Source organism: Diadema antillarum, unplaced genomic scaffold (genome assembly GCF_040938485.1).
Source record: "Diadema antillarum isolate AM-2024a unplaced genomic scaffold, OU_Dant_1.0 scf00000094, whole genome shotgun sequence".
In the NCBI taxonomy this organism is placed as follows: Eukaryota; Metazoa; Echinodermata; class Echinoidea; order Diadematoida; family Diadematidae; genus Diadema; species Diadema antillarum.
The window spans coordinates 2642735-2660581 of record NW_027270983.1 but is presented as its reverse complement, the minus strand read 5'-3'; the positions used below and the strand labels follow the sequence as shown (position 1 = coordinate 2660581).

The 17847-nt window shown below is 40.1% G+C and overlaps 1 protein-coding gene across 1 annotated transcript in view; it reads right to left on the bottom strand.

Annotated features, from left to right (window-relative positions):
• Positions 1 to 2717: 2717 nt before the first annotated feature.
• LOC139718446 (uncharacterized) overlaps positions 2718 to 17847 on the bottom strand; it is a 33520-nt gene continuing 18390 nt past the window's right edge. The window contains exons 15-21 of the mRNA XM_071629916.1: positions 16792 to 17241; positions 15934 to 16610; positions 14983 to 15274; positions 14345 to 14460; positions 12397 to 12515; positions 11807 to 11934; positions 2718 to 3459 (exon numbers count right to left, since the gene is read on the bottom strand). Of these exons, the coding sequence (XP_071486017.1) occupies positions 3364 to 3459; positions 11807 to 11934; positions 12397 to 12515; positions 14345 to 14460; positions 14983 to 15274; positions 15934 to 16610; positions 16792 to 17241 (1878 nt within the window). The 3' untranslated portion in view covers positions 2718 to 3363. The remainder of the gene's footprint in view (positions 3460 to 11806; positions 11935 to 12396; positions 12516 to 14344; positions 14461 to 14982; positions 15275 to 15933; positions 16611 to 16791; positions 17242 to 17847) is intronic.

Below are 17847 nucleotides of genomic sequence, written 5' to 3'. Positions count from 1 at the left end.
TACCTTACAAAATACTTCTGATTGGGAACACATTTGCTTGGAACACTTCTGTTTCATTTGTGTTCATTGTCTTGTGATGTGCTATATGGGATGCTTTTAGCTGCCTCTCCCTTATCTAAGGTCTTCAAATAACTGTTCATTAAACATACCTTTATTGGCTATCACTCTATTTTCAAAGAGCAGTATAACATTCTTCAAACTGAAACTTTCTAACAAGGATTCATTTAGAAATCAAAATCTGTCCTTGTAATCTACAGAAATTTAACATGTAAAGCACTTCACAGCAATGAGTGAGAGTGGCTGATAAACAGTCCCCCTTCTTTCCCCCTCGCCCGAATCAGTTTCGATGAAATTCAAAAATATGCAGGGGACATTAGGAATTTCTCAGTGGAAAGGGTATCAAAATATTCACTTAATCTTGTTCCAAAAGGCAGCTCAAATGATCTCTGCAAAGTATATGATTTTAGAATGGAAACCAAGCTCATTTTACTCCCTCCCATGCACATTCTGATCTGATTAAAAAGGCACAGCCCTTCAAGATAAGTGTATGCAGAATGTTTTATTTTTGAAGGGACTGTTCAGTTTTGGTTGGCAATGGAACATCAGAATGATTTTTGTTGTTGTTGTTGTTGTTGAAGATAATGAGAAACCATTTATAAAATATGAAAGAGCATTGAATTCTATGGGGAATTCAAAGTTTGTTTGACAAAAATTTGGAGTGAAATGGCTTTTCACTGTGGCGGCAGTTGGCTTGGCTGTAACTACAGCTATACAGACATACAACTGTCTCTAATATTCTGTATCCATTGAAGTGACCCGAAACATAAGTTTTGTTTCTTGAGAGTGATAATCAGTAAACTAATAGCCTTTCCAGTTGGATATCAGAGAACGTACAGTTTACTATGTCTCACTAGATGGACCGGGTGGAAAATTATTCGAAGGTGATATGCCTGTCATGGTGTGGAAGAATCTAAACTGATTCCATTAATCATTTTACCACATTGCAATAAACTCTTCTGTTCATCTTACACACATATTTTTTTTGAAAAGGGGATTCGCTTCTTCATTTTGTGTTGTTTTATGAATGTCCAAACTTGGGCTTTAAAAATGGACACAACTGGAAATACATTTTGGCTTGACTTTATAATACGACACTTATGAGTAAAATAGAAAATGGGTAAAACAGAATCTCCTAACATGGGTCATGTGAGGAGCTTATAAAAGTGAAATTGTAGGGGAATGGTGTAGGAAAGGGTGGGGGTGATTTTTGCAAGTTTGCAGTAAATCCACTTTGCTTGTCTACAAAATGACCTCCTGATGAAACCTGGCACTTTATATGCAGGTTTAAGTAATGGTTTATAGTTGTGTATAACATTGTGCCCAGCATCCACTTTAATTTAACACATACATTCAGTCTCTCGCCTCTACAGAGGTATTGTATAATGAAACAAGGAGTTAATAGTTTTAACACAGTAAGAATGTCAATTACAAAGAAATAAATCTTCTTCTCCGCTTTCCTAGCATATACAAACCGGATACTTTCAACCGACTAAACATGGTATTGAAATTCCATTTACTGTATCATGTTACTATTTACAAGAGATATGACCACAGGACAACTGCACTCTCCTGTGTGTGTGTGTTTTTTTAAACACTCATCAATTTCTGTCTATTCGTGGGCTCATCAAAAAGACCTCAACACACAATGCATCCTACAGGTAGCTCTTTCCAAGTTGCGAATCGACTACAACATAAATCACCACAGTCTGAAGCTAGAGTAGAAATCATTAAAAGGAAAAAAAAAAACATGACGATACGATGTCATCTGGGATCAACTGTCACCATCAACCCACCAAGCAGCTCAATGCTTTTCTGCTATTGGAACAGAGGATACGCGGCCTATAATCCACTTCAATCGCATCACTGGATCCAATTGCAAAGAGATCGTCTACCATTTACAAAGGATGATCCACCCACAGCAATGACACCTCCTGACTCCTCGAGGAGTTTATTTCAGAACTAGCAACAAAACAAAAGACCTCCACAGCTGTTAACTTGACAGGTAGATCTGTTGGTAGGAGTGGCCACAAGGCTGAATGGTCGAGGCCTGTCTTGCGAATTTACATTCTTGCCTCGTGGTGCCAGTATACCGCAAGAGGAGTTGACAATGTTTACCTTGAGCGCCACTATCTAGTTCTCTCGGGAGGAGTTCTGTCAAGTGTATATTACATGCAATGAACAGATTGCAGAATTTGTCAAATCAAAGAATGATACAATTGAATAGTAAGGATTCTATCTTTCTTTGTTCACTCATCAGCATAAGGAATTCCTACCGATTGCATTCCACTTCGCGACTGTCATCTAACGTTCGCCTGACAACTAATATGCCTCTCCTTTCCTATGGGTGGACATAAAATACACGAGTACCATATTAAAAAAACTGTTGAGTAATGCAAACGAATAAATAAATTGTCAAGAACTTCAAACACACGGGAGAACAATCCTCGAGGGACTGAATCCCAGAAGTCATTTGATGAAAACCCACGGCAGCCGTAGCATGCTTATTGGCACTATAATGCATCACATTTACACTGTTTGAAGATTCTCGCATAAATCACAAAGACATAACCCGACACGCCGCAACACAGGCGTTGTGACGGATATTTTCTCAGAGAAATCGGGAGCACTTGTTCTTTGACAATACCTACTGGAGCCACAGTCTGTGTGTGTGTGTGTGCGTCTGTCTATCTGTGTGAGCATGTTGTGAGTGTATGCCTGATTTGACACCTGTGCTGGAAACACATAGTTTCCCCTCCTCAACTGGACTGGTTCTTGTATTGTTGTGTGTTCTTTTTCATGTACCCATCATTCCACTGAACCTAAGTACATGGATGTACAAATTCTTGAAATAACCACACATTTTACACACTCTACATGCAAAAAAATGCATCTACTTCCAAACAGATCATTCAAGACATCTATATCACTTTTGAAACAGACGTGATTGTTGTTAGTTTGTTTTTTCTTTTTTTTTAAACAAGAAGTTAACCCTCTTCTTTGCCAAGACAAATGAGATCGAGCAAATATGAACAATATGTCCTTCTATTTCTCCTCTCATTCTGCTCCTCTCTCTTTCTCTCCGTGTCTTCTCCATGGCCTGCGAGGATTGGTCTCATTTCTGCTGTTATGCCGGAGTATGTTTGCTTTTTGTACCTTTAGTTATATAATCTCTGATTGATTGATGTTGCACGTTGTTGGTTGGTTGGTTGGTTGCTGGAATATTTCTTCTCTCCAGGGCTGCGACACCACGTTGCACTTTCGGCTCGTCGGCGTCGGGCGCTGGATCTCGCCTCCGGGTTTCCTTCACGTGTCAGGCTTCTGCTGCTCCAGGCTCACCTTGTGGCCGAGGATCTTCTCAAGCGGTGACTGCTCCGCCCGCATCGGACTGGACCAGATACTCTGAAAGGCAGGATAAGTCAATATGTTACATAGCGTACTGTAAAACCAGAAATTTCGGCAGCATGAAACTTTTGCAAATCTTGTGAGGAGCCTCGATTCGCGAAAATAAAATGCATGCAAAAATTTTTGTCTACACAAAGCATAGAATGCCAGGCAACGATTTGCGAAAGTTTCATGCCGCAAATGTTTCTGGTGTTACAGCACCATAACAAATGTAGACTATGCTCTTGAATTAAGACTACATGTATAATGCACAGAAGAAAGATTTCATGTGAAGTCATAACTTGGATTTAAACAAATGCTTTGACTAAGAATGCAATACTTAACCTCCTAGCTTGCACTCTTTTGGAATACTTCAGTATTTTCTCTTCCATACAAACACACAGATCCAATGACTGCTAGATATTACAAACTGGCAACATTTATTTCAGATTATGGTACAGCAAGACACACGGATAACTGCTGACATTAAATACAATGCACCTTCAACATTTGGGCTTACAAACTCTAAACTAAGATGGGACCACTGATGAGCTAAGGCAGAATGATTATCTTTTTTCAACTGTGATCTACGTCAGTTGGCACTTTCAGCATCCATGCTAAATACACATTTTGTATCTCAACTTATTTTTGTTTTCATGAATGTCCTACAGGTAATACAACATATTTTATCACACCTGTGGCAAACTGCCATAAATTACGACCTTACTGTGTGTATGGTGTACGGCATTTACAGAAGTGTGGATATGAGATACACCATTGAATATTCATTCCAGAATAGTGTGATGTCTATTCTTTGTTTCAATGCTCACATGAACAGAACAGTATATAAAGGCACAAAGTCAACCTTGACAGCAGAGAGTAGAAAGTTATGCATCCTGGGATAAGTGCAGTCATCTTTTCTCGTGTGCCTTCCAAATTTTCAATACATTTTTAGCCAAAGATGGCATTTGGTATGTGAAAGAATGACTCAACAAATGTCGTCTTGGTATTTTCCTTACTAATGAACACTAAGATCCAAGATGTTACACGCGATGTTTCGGCCATGGAGTGAATATAGACATGCCTATCCTTGATAAACTGCACTCCCATTATAACTAAGTCCTTGGTACAGTCAGTTTTCTTTCATTATATCGAAATTTCATAATAACCGAACAAATACACAACAAGGAAAAGTAGAAATTACGCGGTGCGTAATATATGTCCCCGCCGGAAGTAGCATTTAGTAGCAAAATGTACAATATAGGTAAAAAATCAAGGTCAAAGGTCAAAGAAGTCAAAGGTCAAAATTCTGTGTAGAAGTTTTGAAGCCCTCACCTAGTGCCATCACATAAAGGAAACAGAATCGAAATCGGGTTAGAAATGGCGAAGGAGTAGCATTTTGTAGCCAATGTACAATATAGGTCAAAAATCAAGGTCAGAGGTCAAAGAAGTCAAAGGTCAAAATTCTGTGTAGAAGTTTTGAAGCCCTCACCTAGTGCCATCACATTAAGCAAACGGAAGTGAAATCGGGTTAGAAATGGCGAAGGAGTAGCATTTTGTAGCAAAATGAACAATACAGGTCAAAAATCAAGGTCAAAGGTCAAAGAAGTCAAAGGTCAAAATTCTGTGTACAAGTTTTGAAGCCCTCACCTAGTGCCATCACATAAAGCAAACGGAATCAAAATCGGGTTAGAAATGGCGAAGGAGTAGCATTTTGTAGCAAAATGTACAATATAGGTCAAAGGTCAAGGTCAAAGGTCACGACTGAAATTCTGTGTAGAAGTTTCAAAGCTCCCATGTAGTGCTATCATATAAAGCAAACAGAATCAAAATTGGCTCATAAATGACAGAGAAGTAGCAATTTGAAGATTTTGATCACACACGGACGCACACACGGACGCACACACGGACACACGGACGGACGCACGGACGGACACACGGACACACACATGTACGGAGCCCGTTTCATAGTCCCCTGCTCGAACTCGTTCGGCGGGGACAATAAAAGTACATAGAGCCGATAAGCCTGAATTTTCATTTTGTTGTAACTGTACTGGAATTTCATTATAAACGTGTTCGTTATAACGGGAGTGTGCTGTACTGTCTTGTTGTCATCTAAAAGCCAACTGAAAGAGCCAATTTGTACTTAACATAAATGAAACTTTACTTGCCTGGCCTGAAGTGGGCAAGCACTTGTGTCAAGCCCTGACTAAGGTTTAATCATTGTGTGAGCTTTGTTGATATTAATGTTTGTAAAAGTGAGTCTACAGAGTACATCTGTAAATCCCAGTCCACAATTAGTATACAAATATACCAGGCCTGAGAGGCTCCGGTTGAAACTATGCGCATGAGGTGACTTCAGTAGCACTATTTTCTGAGGGGCGCAGCCCCGAAGAAAATAGTGCTACTGAAGTCACCGAAGGCACATAGTTTCAACCGGTGCCTTGAAAAATTGGCCTGGTATATTTGTTTTATATCCCTCCCAATGAATTTAAGAGTATTCGACTGCTGGTAGTCTGTAATTTACCCCTTTTTTAAGGGCATCTTGCTTTACTTTTCAAGAAGATTGACTAGTCATTCACGCTCGGGAAAGCAGCTCAGCAGGAGGGCAGCGCGTACGCGTACTATGAAGAGACAACTGCGCGCTCAGCCGCTGAAGTGTACTCGGTGCATTGCTGTACAACTTACTGGTAAACATGCGCAAACTGCAAACTCACTACGCGCTTCATACATGCAATACGCCTATCCGATCTGTCAACAAGAACGTTCAGTTGCCAGTGCGGCGGTGATGTGCGTGCTCGAGCTGATCAACGATGTGACTGTGAGCTGCAGTTGATTGTGTTTTCTATCGTCTTTCTACCTAGCTGTCTGTACATGAATATGGACTATCATTTCCTGTTAAAAATGCAAGTATACATTGTAAATTTGGGTAGCATTCAGTAACAGCGTAAGGATAGATTAGGCACTGGAAAAATTCTAGCAATTTAATTTAAAGCATCGAGTGCCACTGTAAATTTGTGTGATTTGTACGGTGTTCTAACGTAAACAGTTAACAAGTTAGACTCTAACTAACTCGTTAGACACTCTAAAAAATGATTATTAGGAATGAGATTACGGGAAATAGGGCCTACTGTTAGACAGGTAGAACTAACGTTAGGCTTATCAGCGCTAACGTTAAGCAGGCCTACTATCTACTGCAGTTTCGTTTGTCAACATCTTTTGGGTGGGTCGCTCGAGTTAGTGAACTGCGAGACCAACTTTCAAACGGTGAAGCATGAACTCCCCAAAGGCCTACGGTACGTCGAAGAACCCTAGCTTGCTTATTGTTGTCTAATTATAGATCTACGATATCGCCTACTCTGTTGTAACGTAATACAATTTTTTCTTTTTAGGTAGAATGAGGGCTTTATAAGAGTCTCTCTGAGTCTCTCTAACGTAACCCGTGTCCCATTGAGTGTATGCGTGCCTTGTGGTTCTCGCGAAGTGCAGTGATCTAAGGCGCCGCGATACCCATTCATTTGTACGTGAAATCTTTCGCGAAGCGAAGGTGCTGCGATACCCATTCATTTACACGTGAAATCTTTCGAGTCGCGACGCGAAGCAAAAAAGGACGTGAAAATCACCACCGTGGTATAGTTTTTACCATTTTCCCTAGGGAGAATAGTCATACGCGGATTCGTATGGTAGAATTATGTTTTGTTGTTTACAGTGCTCTCGACCAATCAGAGGACGAGAAGCAATTTGTGAGGGATATAATAATGACTAAAAGGTTGCTATCGAGGGCAATATTTGAAAACACAAGAACTCCTTCATCCATTCCCCCTAACCTGTCTCCTATGCACGTACCCTAGATTGAAGCAAACAGCTAAATACAGATGTTTTGCTCTGTTTTTGTTTTTGTTTTGGGTTGTTTTATTTTCAGGGAGGATCTGGATATTTCACACCTTTCCCTCACAGAGTCACATATTTCGAATATCCTGCTTTGAAAGTGTTTATGTAAGAGATTATGTGATCTGACTAGGCCTTCAAAAAGAAAGAAAAACACAAGCACACAATAAACCCTTGGAGACTCAGGGAGATGAATTTCCTTGGAATACTTTGTACTTTCTTTCAAGGTGCACACCTTAAATTGAAAGAAAGCACAGTTGAATACTCTAATCACCTTGAGCTCAAGGAAGGCAGTCTGAAGGCAATAGTGAGTGAAAAATGTACACCAACATATCGCAGGCAAGACTGCCAGCAAACGAACATTATGTGTCGATTCGGAGGGTAGCTCTTGTGAATTTCAAACTCTTTGAAATGAGCAGATTACTGGGGTATTAGACAAGAATGCCATTTGGGATTATGTCATCTACTACATCTTCATCCTTGCATACACTCTTTCTTGTATGGCTGGACTCCTCTGAACAGACAAAGAGTGTATAAAAGAAGGCCTTGAAGGGGGAACTGGACAGACAAATAGACAGACAGGCAGACAGACAAACACTCACGCCACCTTGGTCTGAAGGCAAACAGGAATAAAGAATCCTATCTTAGGTTAACCCTTCCATTTTGTTTTCTTTTCAATTCTGAAATTGTCGCAGAGTGGATAGACACAGACAAATAATGTCATACAGAATGTTACCACTGCCTTCCTACACGGAATAACGAGTCAAATTACAATTACACAATGGGGTGAGGGGGGTCTGTCAACTAGAACAGATGCAAATTCCATTAAAAAAAAAAGAGAGAGAAAGAGACTACAGTATCTAAGAACATTGAAATTTTCTGTAACCTGAGAAATATGTTGCTTTGAATAATTTTGGCATAAAGGGTCTTGTAAAATGGTTTTCATATCTAATGATTGCAGCTAATTCTGGCCTCAATGTATGGAAGGCCAAACGTGCTTAATCCAATGGGATTATGTCTAGAAGACATAGAAAGATGGGGGGGGGGGGGGTGGGTGTCCATACAATAGCAAAGCAGGATATACAAACTCTCAATTCACCTCGGGTTAAAGGATGAATGGATACATTTTGTTTGAAGTGTGCCGGACAGATAGAATAGGTATCAAAGAAAGCTCTATAATGTACCTGGTAATGTTGATAGGATCTTGTTTACCCAGGGTAGCCTCTGCTGTGTTTAAGCAGTGTTCTTCATAAGGAGGGCCCAGCCATTACCCTAATATGGCCATACATCCATATACTGTTTGGTTTCAGAAGGACATAGAAGTGAGTAAAAAGATCTTGTCCAAGGATGAACTTGCTAGGCATGACTCAGATCTGTTATCTATATGTACAATATATAATTAAGAGTCTAGGGCCTATTATGTAACTCATGTCTCACCATATTAAGTAAAACTTTTACAAAGTCTTTTAGCTTGCCTGAATAGATTGCCTAAGTTGTGTTCTGCTATCATTGAAGACTTTAATACTAAAGGTAGACAATGTTAAAGGGTGTGTACAGTTCTGGTTGAGGTGAGGATTTAGCTTATAACGTTTTGCGAGATATTCAGAAACCACTCTATGAGATGTCAAAGAGCATGCAATTCTAAGGGGTATCAAAAGTTTATTTGATGAAAATCGGTTTTGAAATGGCTGAGATATCAAAAAACAAGGTGAAACAAAGAGATCCTAATAAAAGGCGTGGCCTGTCGCTTTTTATCATTATCACTTTTTTTGGATATCTCAGCCATTTGAAAACCGATTTTCATCAAATAAACGTTGAATTCTTCTTAAAATTACATGCTCTTTCATATTTCATGAGAGATTTCTCATTATATCACTTACGAATGTTCAAAACATGAATCCCCACCTCAACCAGTACTGTACAGTCCCTTTAAGTAAACTGCTTATGAGAATCGTGACATCATATTTCCCAAACTTGTGCTTTGCTTACACACTACGCATTTATTGTGCGATGCTCTTCTCCAGGGTTTGCCTTTGTTCAAATCATTATTGCACTAACATTTGTTGTGTACATTCAGTTGTCGCATCCTTACCTCCCAATATGGCTTGAAGAGAAGCTTTGTAATATGGCTTCAATGTAATGCCTTCTCTCTTAAATCTCTTAAATGTCCCAGTGAACTTTTGATTACTGCACTCTTCAAAAGGACGAGCATGTTCATCCAGCATGGACCAGCCAAATTGTTTATAAAAAAATGAACGTAGTATTCGAATTTTGCAAGTTACTTTAATGTACAGTCTTGTATAGTTCCATGCAAGTGCTTTCCAAATCAGAGATTCGAATACTGATAATTGCTCATTTTTTCACGTAAGTAATGATGGCATCACACTGTCCAAAAATTGACAGAAGTTGGCAATACGAATATGAAATTTATTTCATTTTTTTTAACAGCTGAAGCAAGCACAGTAGGTCATACGATGGCACTTGCACCACACACGAAGACTACACAAACATGTTTATTTTGAAGTTTACCTGAAGGACACACAAAGGAACCACGATAGCTATACAAAGATTTCGCCACCACTCATGAAGATGCTCCTTGAGCCTGAGAAAAAAACCTCCATTGGCAGTCATACAATGGCTCAAGATGCCTTCACGAATGACCCAATGTTTACACAATCAGGAGCTAAATTTGAATATTTCCTTGATCATGTGTCCATCTTTGCTTATTTCAGGACAATGTAAAATTTCTTTCCAGTTCAAAAGAAGTGACTGAAACTACTCACAAGATATGTTGGCATTTAAGGCTTCAGGGAGTCTTTCTCCCCCCCCCCCCCCCCCCCCCGAGCATTTTCTTGTTCAGTGTTGTAGCACTGTGCAAGGATGTACATCACATACTGTTGTCACTGTTACGATTATAGAGAATCATATTACATAATACTGTATCTACCTGAAAGTCTCAGAATTATCAATAAGTATTTTATCTCCAGTTATATACCAGGTCTCCCAGGAAATATCTAGAACTTTCTGTCATTCCCACCATGACTGCATTGTTATTTGTACTAATGCATATTGCTTGCTGGTAATAAATGTCACTGAACTGAAAACTGAAATTGAAAACAAACACTACACATCCAACCGAGGCAGTGTTTCTCATTAGACAATACTGATTTTCAATAGCATCATCCTCAGACAATGAAATGCACACTTTATTTCATCAGCACATTTTTACAGCCATTCAGGCAATGTTCTTGATCATTCCTGTTCTAATTCCTCAATAGCAGCTTGTAGACATTATCATACAGTCACTTTATGTTCTTGTGATTTTGTATCTTTTTTTTCCATGTTTGTATGTTCTTTCTGTCTTGTCTGTCCCGTTATGTCTGTCTCTTTCAGAATGACTTTATATTTTTTCTTCCATAAGTTTTTGAGTCGATTGTATGAGTTGTCCACAAAGTACAAGCTCTGCTTTTTAGTGGACTCCTAAATTTTCTTCTTTCCTTAGAGCATGAATATTGTAACATGTTACAAGGTTGATTTGTAACTATGTAAATATGCTTTTATTTCATAATTACCTCTAATTTCACAGTACAGTCAACATGTATGTACTAAAGATCATTTGTGATTTTTTTTTTCTATTAAGTCCTATGGAAGAACAAATGAAATAAATTGGATTGATGTCTTGAGGGCACATGTCCATCCATGAGACACAAAGCAGCACACAGTGTTTGCTTGGATTCTATTGAATAACACCCTTGTCTTCATTCTTGAGGTCACATCTTATGTAACAGAGACTAATGATAGAAGCAGATGACCTCGTACCTTGCTTTGTTCATTTTCTCAGGCATTTTACTTGTATTCTGATTCTGTCTATGTTGTTCGGCTACTGTATCACAGAGCATCTCTCCTACATTGATTTGGAGATGTTGCAGCTTTTGCTAAGTGTCTAGATACACCCAGATTTGTAAATTTAATTTGTTTTTCTTAGCTTTGATTTCATTATCATTATTCTTTCAAAGTACGTTGAAATTCTGATATGCATTGCAATTCTGCAATATTACTACCAATACTTGGAGAATTTCTTTTATCCTGTGGTATAAACTACCTACAACTAAATATATTTTTTATGTACAGCTGTACACCTTCTGTTTCAGATGCTTTATGGCACTGCATCTACTGCATAAGCTGTTATTTTCTCGAGGGTTTAATTTTCGCAAATTTTCGCGAATCACAGTTGGACCACAAATTTAACAACACGCGAAAATGTCATCATGCGCTATTAAGGTAACAGTGTGCTTATGAAGGCCTCTGTGTCAATTCGCAAAAACAACATCTCGTGAAAATGTCCATGACCTCTTTATTCGCGAAAGTATCTGTACACAAAAAAATACAGTGTATACAGTATTATCGATCATTTGCATATGTGTGTGTTATGCCAAGGACTGCAATGGAAATGGTGCCCTGTGGACCCTAGAAATACCTGGATTCTCTCGGGGAGAAGGCTACTTGTGGGTGAGCTGGACAGCTGCTGCTCTCTCCACTTCCAGCCCAGGCTGCCCCCAAGACCCTCTCCTGCCTTGCCTGACTTAGCACCGAATCCAGCTCCATCTGAAGAACAAGATCAGAACGGTGTAAAGTACATACTAATCGAAACAATTCTATATCAAAGTTACTCCACATCATTTCACCATATCTAACAGAAGCATGGAATGCACACTTTAGAATAAAAGATGGATTAAAAAAAAAAAAGAATATTTGCAGCAGTTTTCAGCTCAGGATGTAGCACGGCAGGACGTTCAACTTAATGATGCATCATTTCTCCCTGGTAACACCATATATTTTGTGACTGCTCTTGCTGATTTGCAGCTTTCAAAAACATCACAAGATTAAACAACAGTCTATTTCATTTACAATTCTCAAGAATGTAACAACACATCGCTTCACATCATATTTACACAATTTCCGGGCATATTCATTGGAATACTTAACACACAGAGTTACTTTATAGTCTCCTTTCTTAGACAAGTATAATCAAACATGGTGCTGTTGAGTTTTAATGGTTGTAGTCACCTTCATCCTGTCTGGTTGACCAGGGGGAGGGAGAGCTGAAAAGGGAATAGCTGTTCCCGCTCCTGGTAAAGACACTGTCCTCATCGGAGGACTTCCTGACATTGCTGCCAGAGAAATAGCTGCAACATGAGAAGGCACAAAAAGCAAAGGTGAATGAATTTGTAGTATTATGTGTGGGGGGAATGCACCCTACAAGCACTGCTTTTTTGCATTTCCTCCCATTTCCAGCATTTCCGTATACTTAAAATATTTTGCAAACTTATCTTTTATTATGTATTGTGATTTAATTTACAGTGTACACGTATGTATTCAATTTCTGTATAATATGTTTCCATTGGAAATGGAGAAAAAAAATGAATGAATGAATGAGTGAATGAACTGCGTGAAGGTAGTTGTTATGGGGTAGAATTGATCCATGATGATTAACCCGTTTAGGACGAGTCCCGAGTATACTCGGGCAGGCGTCTATGGGAAATGTGCGTTGTAGCAAAATCAAACCGTCCTCAACGGGTTAACATATCAGGTACGCTCTGGTGGAAACATAATAGATAGAGTTGTAATTTCAAGATATTGGTGTTTATAGCCTTCAACATTTATGCAATGCTAACTCTGCAGCAACATGTCAACTTAATATCATTGATGTACGAAGCATAAACGGTTAAATGAATTCAAATCAGTCTGAATGCATGGACTTTAATGAATGGATTTGTTATGTCATCGTTAAGACAACATAATATGTGAGGAATATTATCAATCACATTACAAGTGTTTGCTTTGCAAGTACAGGCTCAGGCATTATTCTGTTAAGCTTTGCTATTATTGTGCACCAGCAACATGCAAGTAGAAGTTTTGAGTCACACATGAAATCTATTACATTACAAACTACCTGAGTGAAAAAAAAATAAAACGTTAAAAAAAAAATAAAGAGATTTCCCCTGTGTCCTGATTGCAAGTCACATAAGGTCAATTCCATTGTGACTTATGGGACAAAGTGACAATTTTTGGCAATTTCAAACCAGTCTTTTGAGAAAATAGTTGCATCAAATGCATTTTTCTCAGTTCATGGTTAGATCCATCATATCACAGTTTATGAAAACACCATACTTACTTTGAAGAGTATCATTGCATTACGTACAGCAACGAAAAATTGCTGTCGTGACTTATGGGACATTTGAGGACCACCGTTTTTCACATGGGAAAGTAAGTTCTGAAATATTCTTACACACAGAGTCTCTGGAAAGATATTTTCTTTCCTGAATGTAGCAAAGGGTTGGTGCTTACCCTGAGCCAAGTGGTATGAATATCTACTCATTGGTACAGTAGCAGGATAGGGAAAACCAGTGTGACTGATGGGACACAAAAACGTGACTTATGGGACGCTATCAACTACCACATTTTGAGATTGAGAGAATAATATTTACTGATGCCGGAACAAGTTCTAGAACATCATAAAACCAATCTATGACCAAAGAACATTCAGAAAATAAGCCATCTGAGAATTACACAAGCTGTATTATGGTCATAATAGTGTATCAGAAATGATACATAAATTCTGCAAAAATTGGCAATTTTCATGAAAAATGAAGGTTTTTGGGTCATAACTCCACTCCACGTTCACCGATGTTCACAAATGAGGTATCAAAATATCCATTGTGAAAGGCTGCTTTGAGTAAACAATACCAGATCATCTAATTAAGCTTCATTAATCATCTATACTCAATAGTTTGATTTTCATAAAATGCAACCTTTCCGTGGAATTGACCATAATCCCTTTAAAAAAAATAATAAATTTTCAGAAGACCCAAAAAACTTGTAATGTAAATAATTAATAAACATTTTTTTTTTGGATTACATTCGTAACTGTAATGTTTTTAAACTGAAATAAGTAATCCCGATATATAAGAATGAGTTAAGAGGTTATTTAATACATGCCAATAAATGAACTAACCTGCCCTTGGACGTCGAGGACTGGGTGTGCGAAGTGGACACATAGGAGGTTGACGGGTCTTGGTCCATGAACTTCTTGGTGCGGAACATGCTCTGGGCACTGCTTCCTGGATTCACCTGCAGGGTTCACCAAATGGACAATTCTATCATGTACGAGAACAGGTTTTGTTTGGGAACAGGTATCAAATTTTACTTGAATTCAAAGATGCTGTTGTTGTTGAAAAGGAATCCTCTGCCATTTGTACCTCTACACTTGTTGTACATTATCTATTCCCTTGTACTGACAACTAAATAAAGAAAGACCCCCAAACGGACATGACACCAACAAATCTTTTTACCTCACAGTATACCCTAAAATTCTTCTCTTGAAAGATTAAATGCAATATCAGAGCACCTTTAGACTCCAGAAGATGACTAAGAACCACATTCTAAAACAAGAAAAGTCTGCTACCAAACTGTGTTTCTGGAAATGCCGATTTCTCTTTAGCAATTAAATCTCAAATACTGCCAGCATAAAGCTCAGAAGTCTTAAAGAGAATTTTCAACAAATAATGTTTTGACTCTATGTGATAAGGAAATCAGTAAGAAGCTTGATATCTAAGCACAAACTGAGAGGGAGAGAGAGAAATGGGATGCTACCTGGCTGAACAGCCCTTCACTGGAGGGCCGTCTGGCGCCCTCTGGAGTCATGGTCTCCCGACCATCCTGCCAGCGAGATTCAAAGCCTTCGTCCTGGCTGCCACCGTGGTTGCGCTGGGGGAAGTACCCCAGGGGGTTCTCCTCCAGGGCGTGGCTGCCACTGCCGCCCCCTCCAATGCTCCCTACACCACCCCCATCTCGCCCCTCCTGGTTCCAACGCTGGTCTGCAGAGGAGGGGGGTTTACTAGAGGGAAAGCTGGGTGGGGTCTCGTAGAGGCCATCCGAGTCTCTCCTGGCAAAAAGAATGGGTAGTTTGACCATCAGGATCACATTACATACATATTTAGTTTTCATAGAATCACATTAAAGTGTACCAATACCCGAGTACAATATTTGCTATATTTGTAGAATATACTTGAGACATGCCTCTGCAAAATAGTACAATTTATTGTGGCTGATTTCTTCTTCTTGGGGTTTAAATGTAAATTTTAAAGAATATAGAAATACAAAAACAACTTGAAATAGACCAATCGTTCACCCAATTCTTTCAATGGAACGATCCTGCTATCAATATTCTTTCCAAATATGTCTTTAATGATAGTGATATGCAATGCATGCAAACTGATCAACATGGAATTTTGATATTATTTGTAAAAACATACGCATATAGCTAGAACACACACACATCAGTACTGGCACTTATGGAGCAGAACTTAAACATGCGGAGCACATGTGTCAAATTGTTACAGAGATATGACCTGATTTATCAATACATGCATACTTTTAGACAGTCATAATTCATAGGTGAATTATGGCTGTCTTTTGTGTAGTCTAGCTGTTTACAAATTTGATTTCCGGGGGTTTGGTACACTTTAATGAAAATCCAAGGTGTCAGAAAATCCGAAGAACAAAATAAGGTTAATTGATGTAAGAGACAGGGAAGTTTATTACCTGTATGGAAAGGATGAAGCTACATCTTGCAACCCAGAGTCTTGGCTGAAGATGTCGCGACCAAACTTGGAATCATTCCCCATCAGCTGAGAGAAGGAGAATGGGCCCTTGGTCTTGGCCTCTGGTCCCAGGAAGAGGGTGCCTTCCGTCTCCTGCTGCTGTTGTTGCTGCTGCTGTGGATACACCTTCCGGAAGGCAGATTCACCCTGGGGTCGGTCTCGAAGCAGATCGTAGCGCATGCCACTGGAGACGTCATCTTGCACCTGGTAGTAGTCAGCCATGCCTAGCTTGTCCTTTGAAAGCTGCTCTTGGTAAGGATACCTTTCCACCTGGCTTTGGAATCCTGGAGGGCGGTCCCTCCCACCTTTCCTGGACACACCCATGTCCAATCCTGGGCGGTAGGCATCAGAAACGTGCTCCGGAGAGAAGCGGGATTTGCCGCTGCCGCCATGCGTGCTTTCCGGCGGCATCTGCTTCTGCATCTTGGTGAGCAGTTCCAAGAGGTTGGCTCCCTGGCTGTCCAGGACGTGAGGAGGTGGTCCGCCTGGCATCTGCAGGTGCTGCTGCTGCTGTTGGACGCTGGAGATGTGCTGTTCATGGGACTTGGACATGGAGTGCATGTAATTCATCTGTCCCTGATCGTAGGCTGGAGCTGATCCAAATCCTGGCATCTGTAACTGATGGCAAACAAACAACTACCATAAGAGTCATCACACTTTCATTAAGAAGGCTTGATAGTGTATAATTTCTGAAATGTGCAGGGACTTCATTTTGATGCCATTCTTCTTACATTATTATACAAGCATTAGAAATAAAATAGATGATCAGTCAAAGGCAAAAAGACTCCATTATTCTCACCTCGGCTGGATTAGATGGGCGCCTCTGCATGGGGTGCCCTTGACCACCCTGGATGTTCATGGCCGGTCCCTGCTGCATCCCAAAGTCTTCCACAGACGGCGAGAGCCGGAACTGGGGGGAGTTGCCAATGGGGCTTCGCATAGGGCTGGTGTCCCTTCCCATCCCTGGCTGTTGCTGGTGGTGGTACGGGGTCTGGGGTAAGTCTGGACCAGCAGGGGCGTGTCCAATGGACCCTTTCCTTCCCTCTGGAGCAGCATTCCACATGCTGATGTTGGCCATGGTGTCAGTCTGCCTGTTTTCAGGACGGTCCATCTGGGGAAGTCCGGGGCCACTGCGGCCCCAGCCTCCCCCGCTGCCTGCCTGCTGGGAGGGTGGCTGCTGCTGCTGGTGATGGGCCAGACTTGAATTTGGGCTGGCTATTTTGGGGCCTTGGGGCATTGGTGGTGGTATCTGGTGTGAAAAATATCAAGAAGCACAAAGAACACTAAAATATCAGCAAACTCTCCTCTTAAACAGGGAAAAGGCTTTGACAAATACATATCCAATACCAATCACAGTAGGATCCAAAGCTAAACACTGTTGAATATTGCATAATCACATTGACATATGACTGGCAGAGTCTACTTACATTTTTCAGCTGTAACTATACAATGCCATTTTCATGCATGCATGAGCAAACTCTGCAAACTTTGAATGTGCATACACACCAGAACTATGGACATGGAGCCACCATCCTCCAGCACAGCCTTGTCACAAAATAACGTAATTGCTTCACTGTCTTCATTGCTTTGCCACATTACTGCAGAGTAAAAATAATTAGGTACAGTTGAACCTCTCGTATCCGGACAAGTTGGGACCGGGGCTCATCCGGATAAGGGATTTGGCCGGATACGGGAGACTCAATGCTTTATACATGTACATATACATACACATGTACTGATGTAGCCCATTGTAGTACCACATGATGTAGTAATGTGTATACTGCAACCTTTTCATTGTTACACTCAGTAACAGACAGCTACATTACCTAATACCGTACCAGGCCCAAGGTAAAAA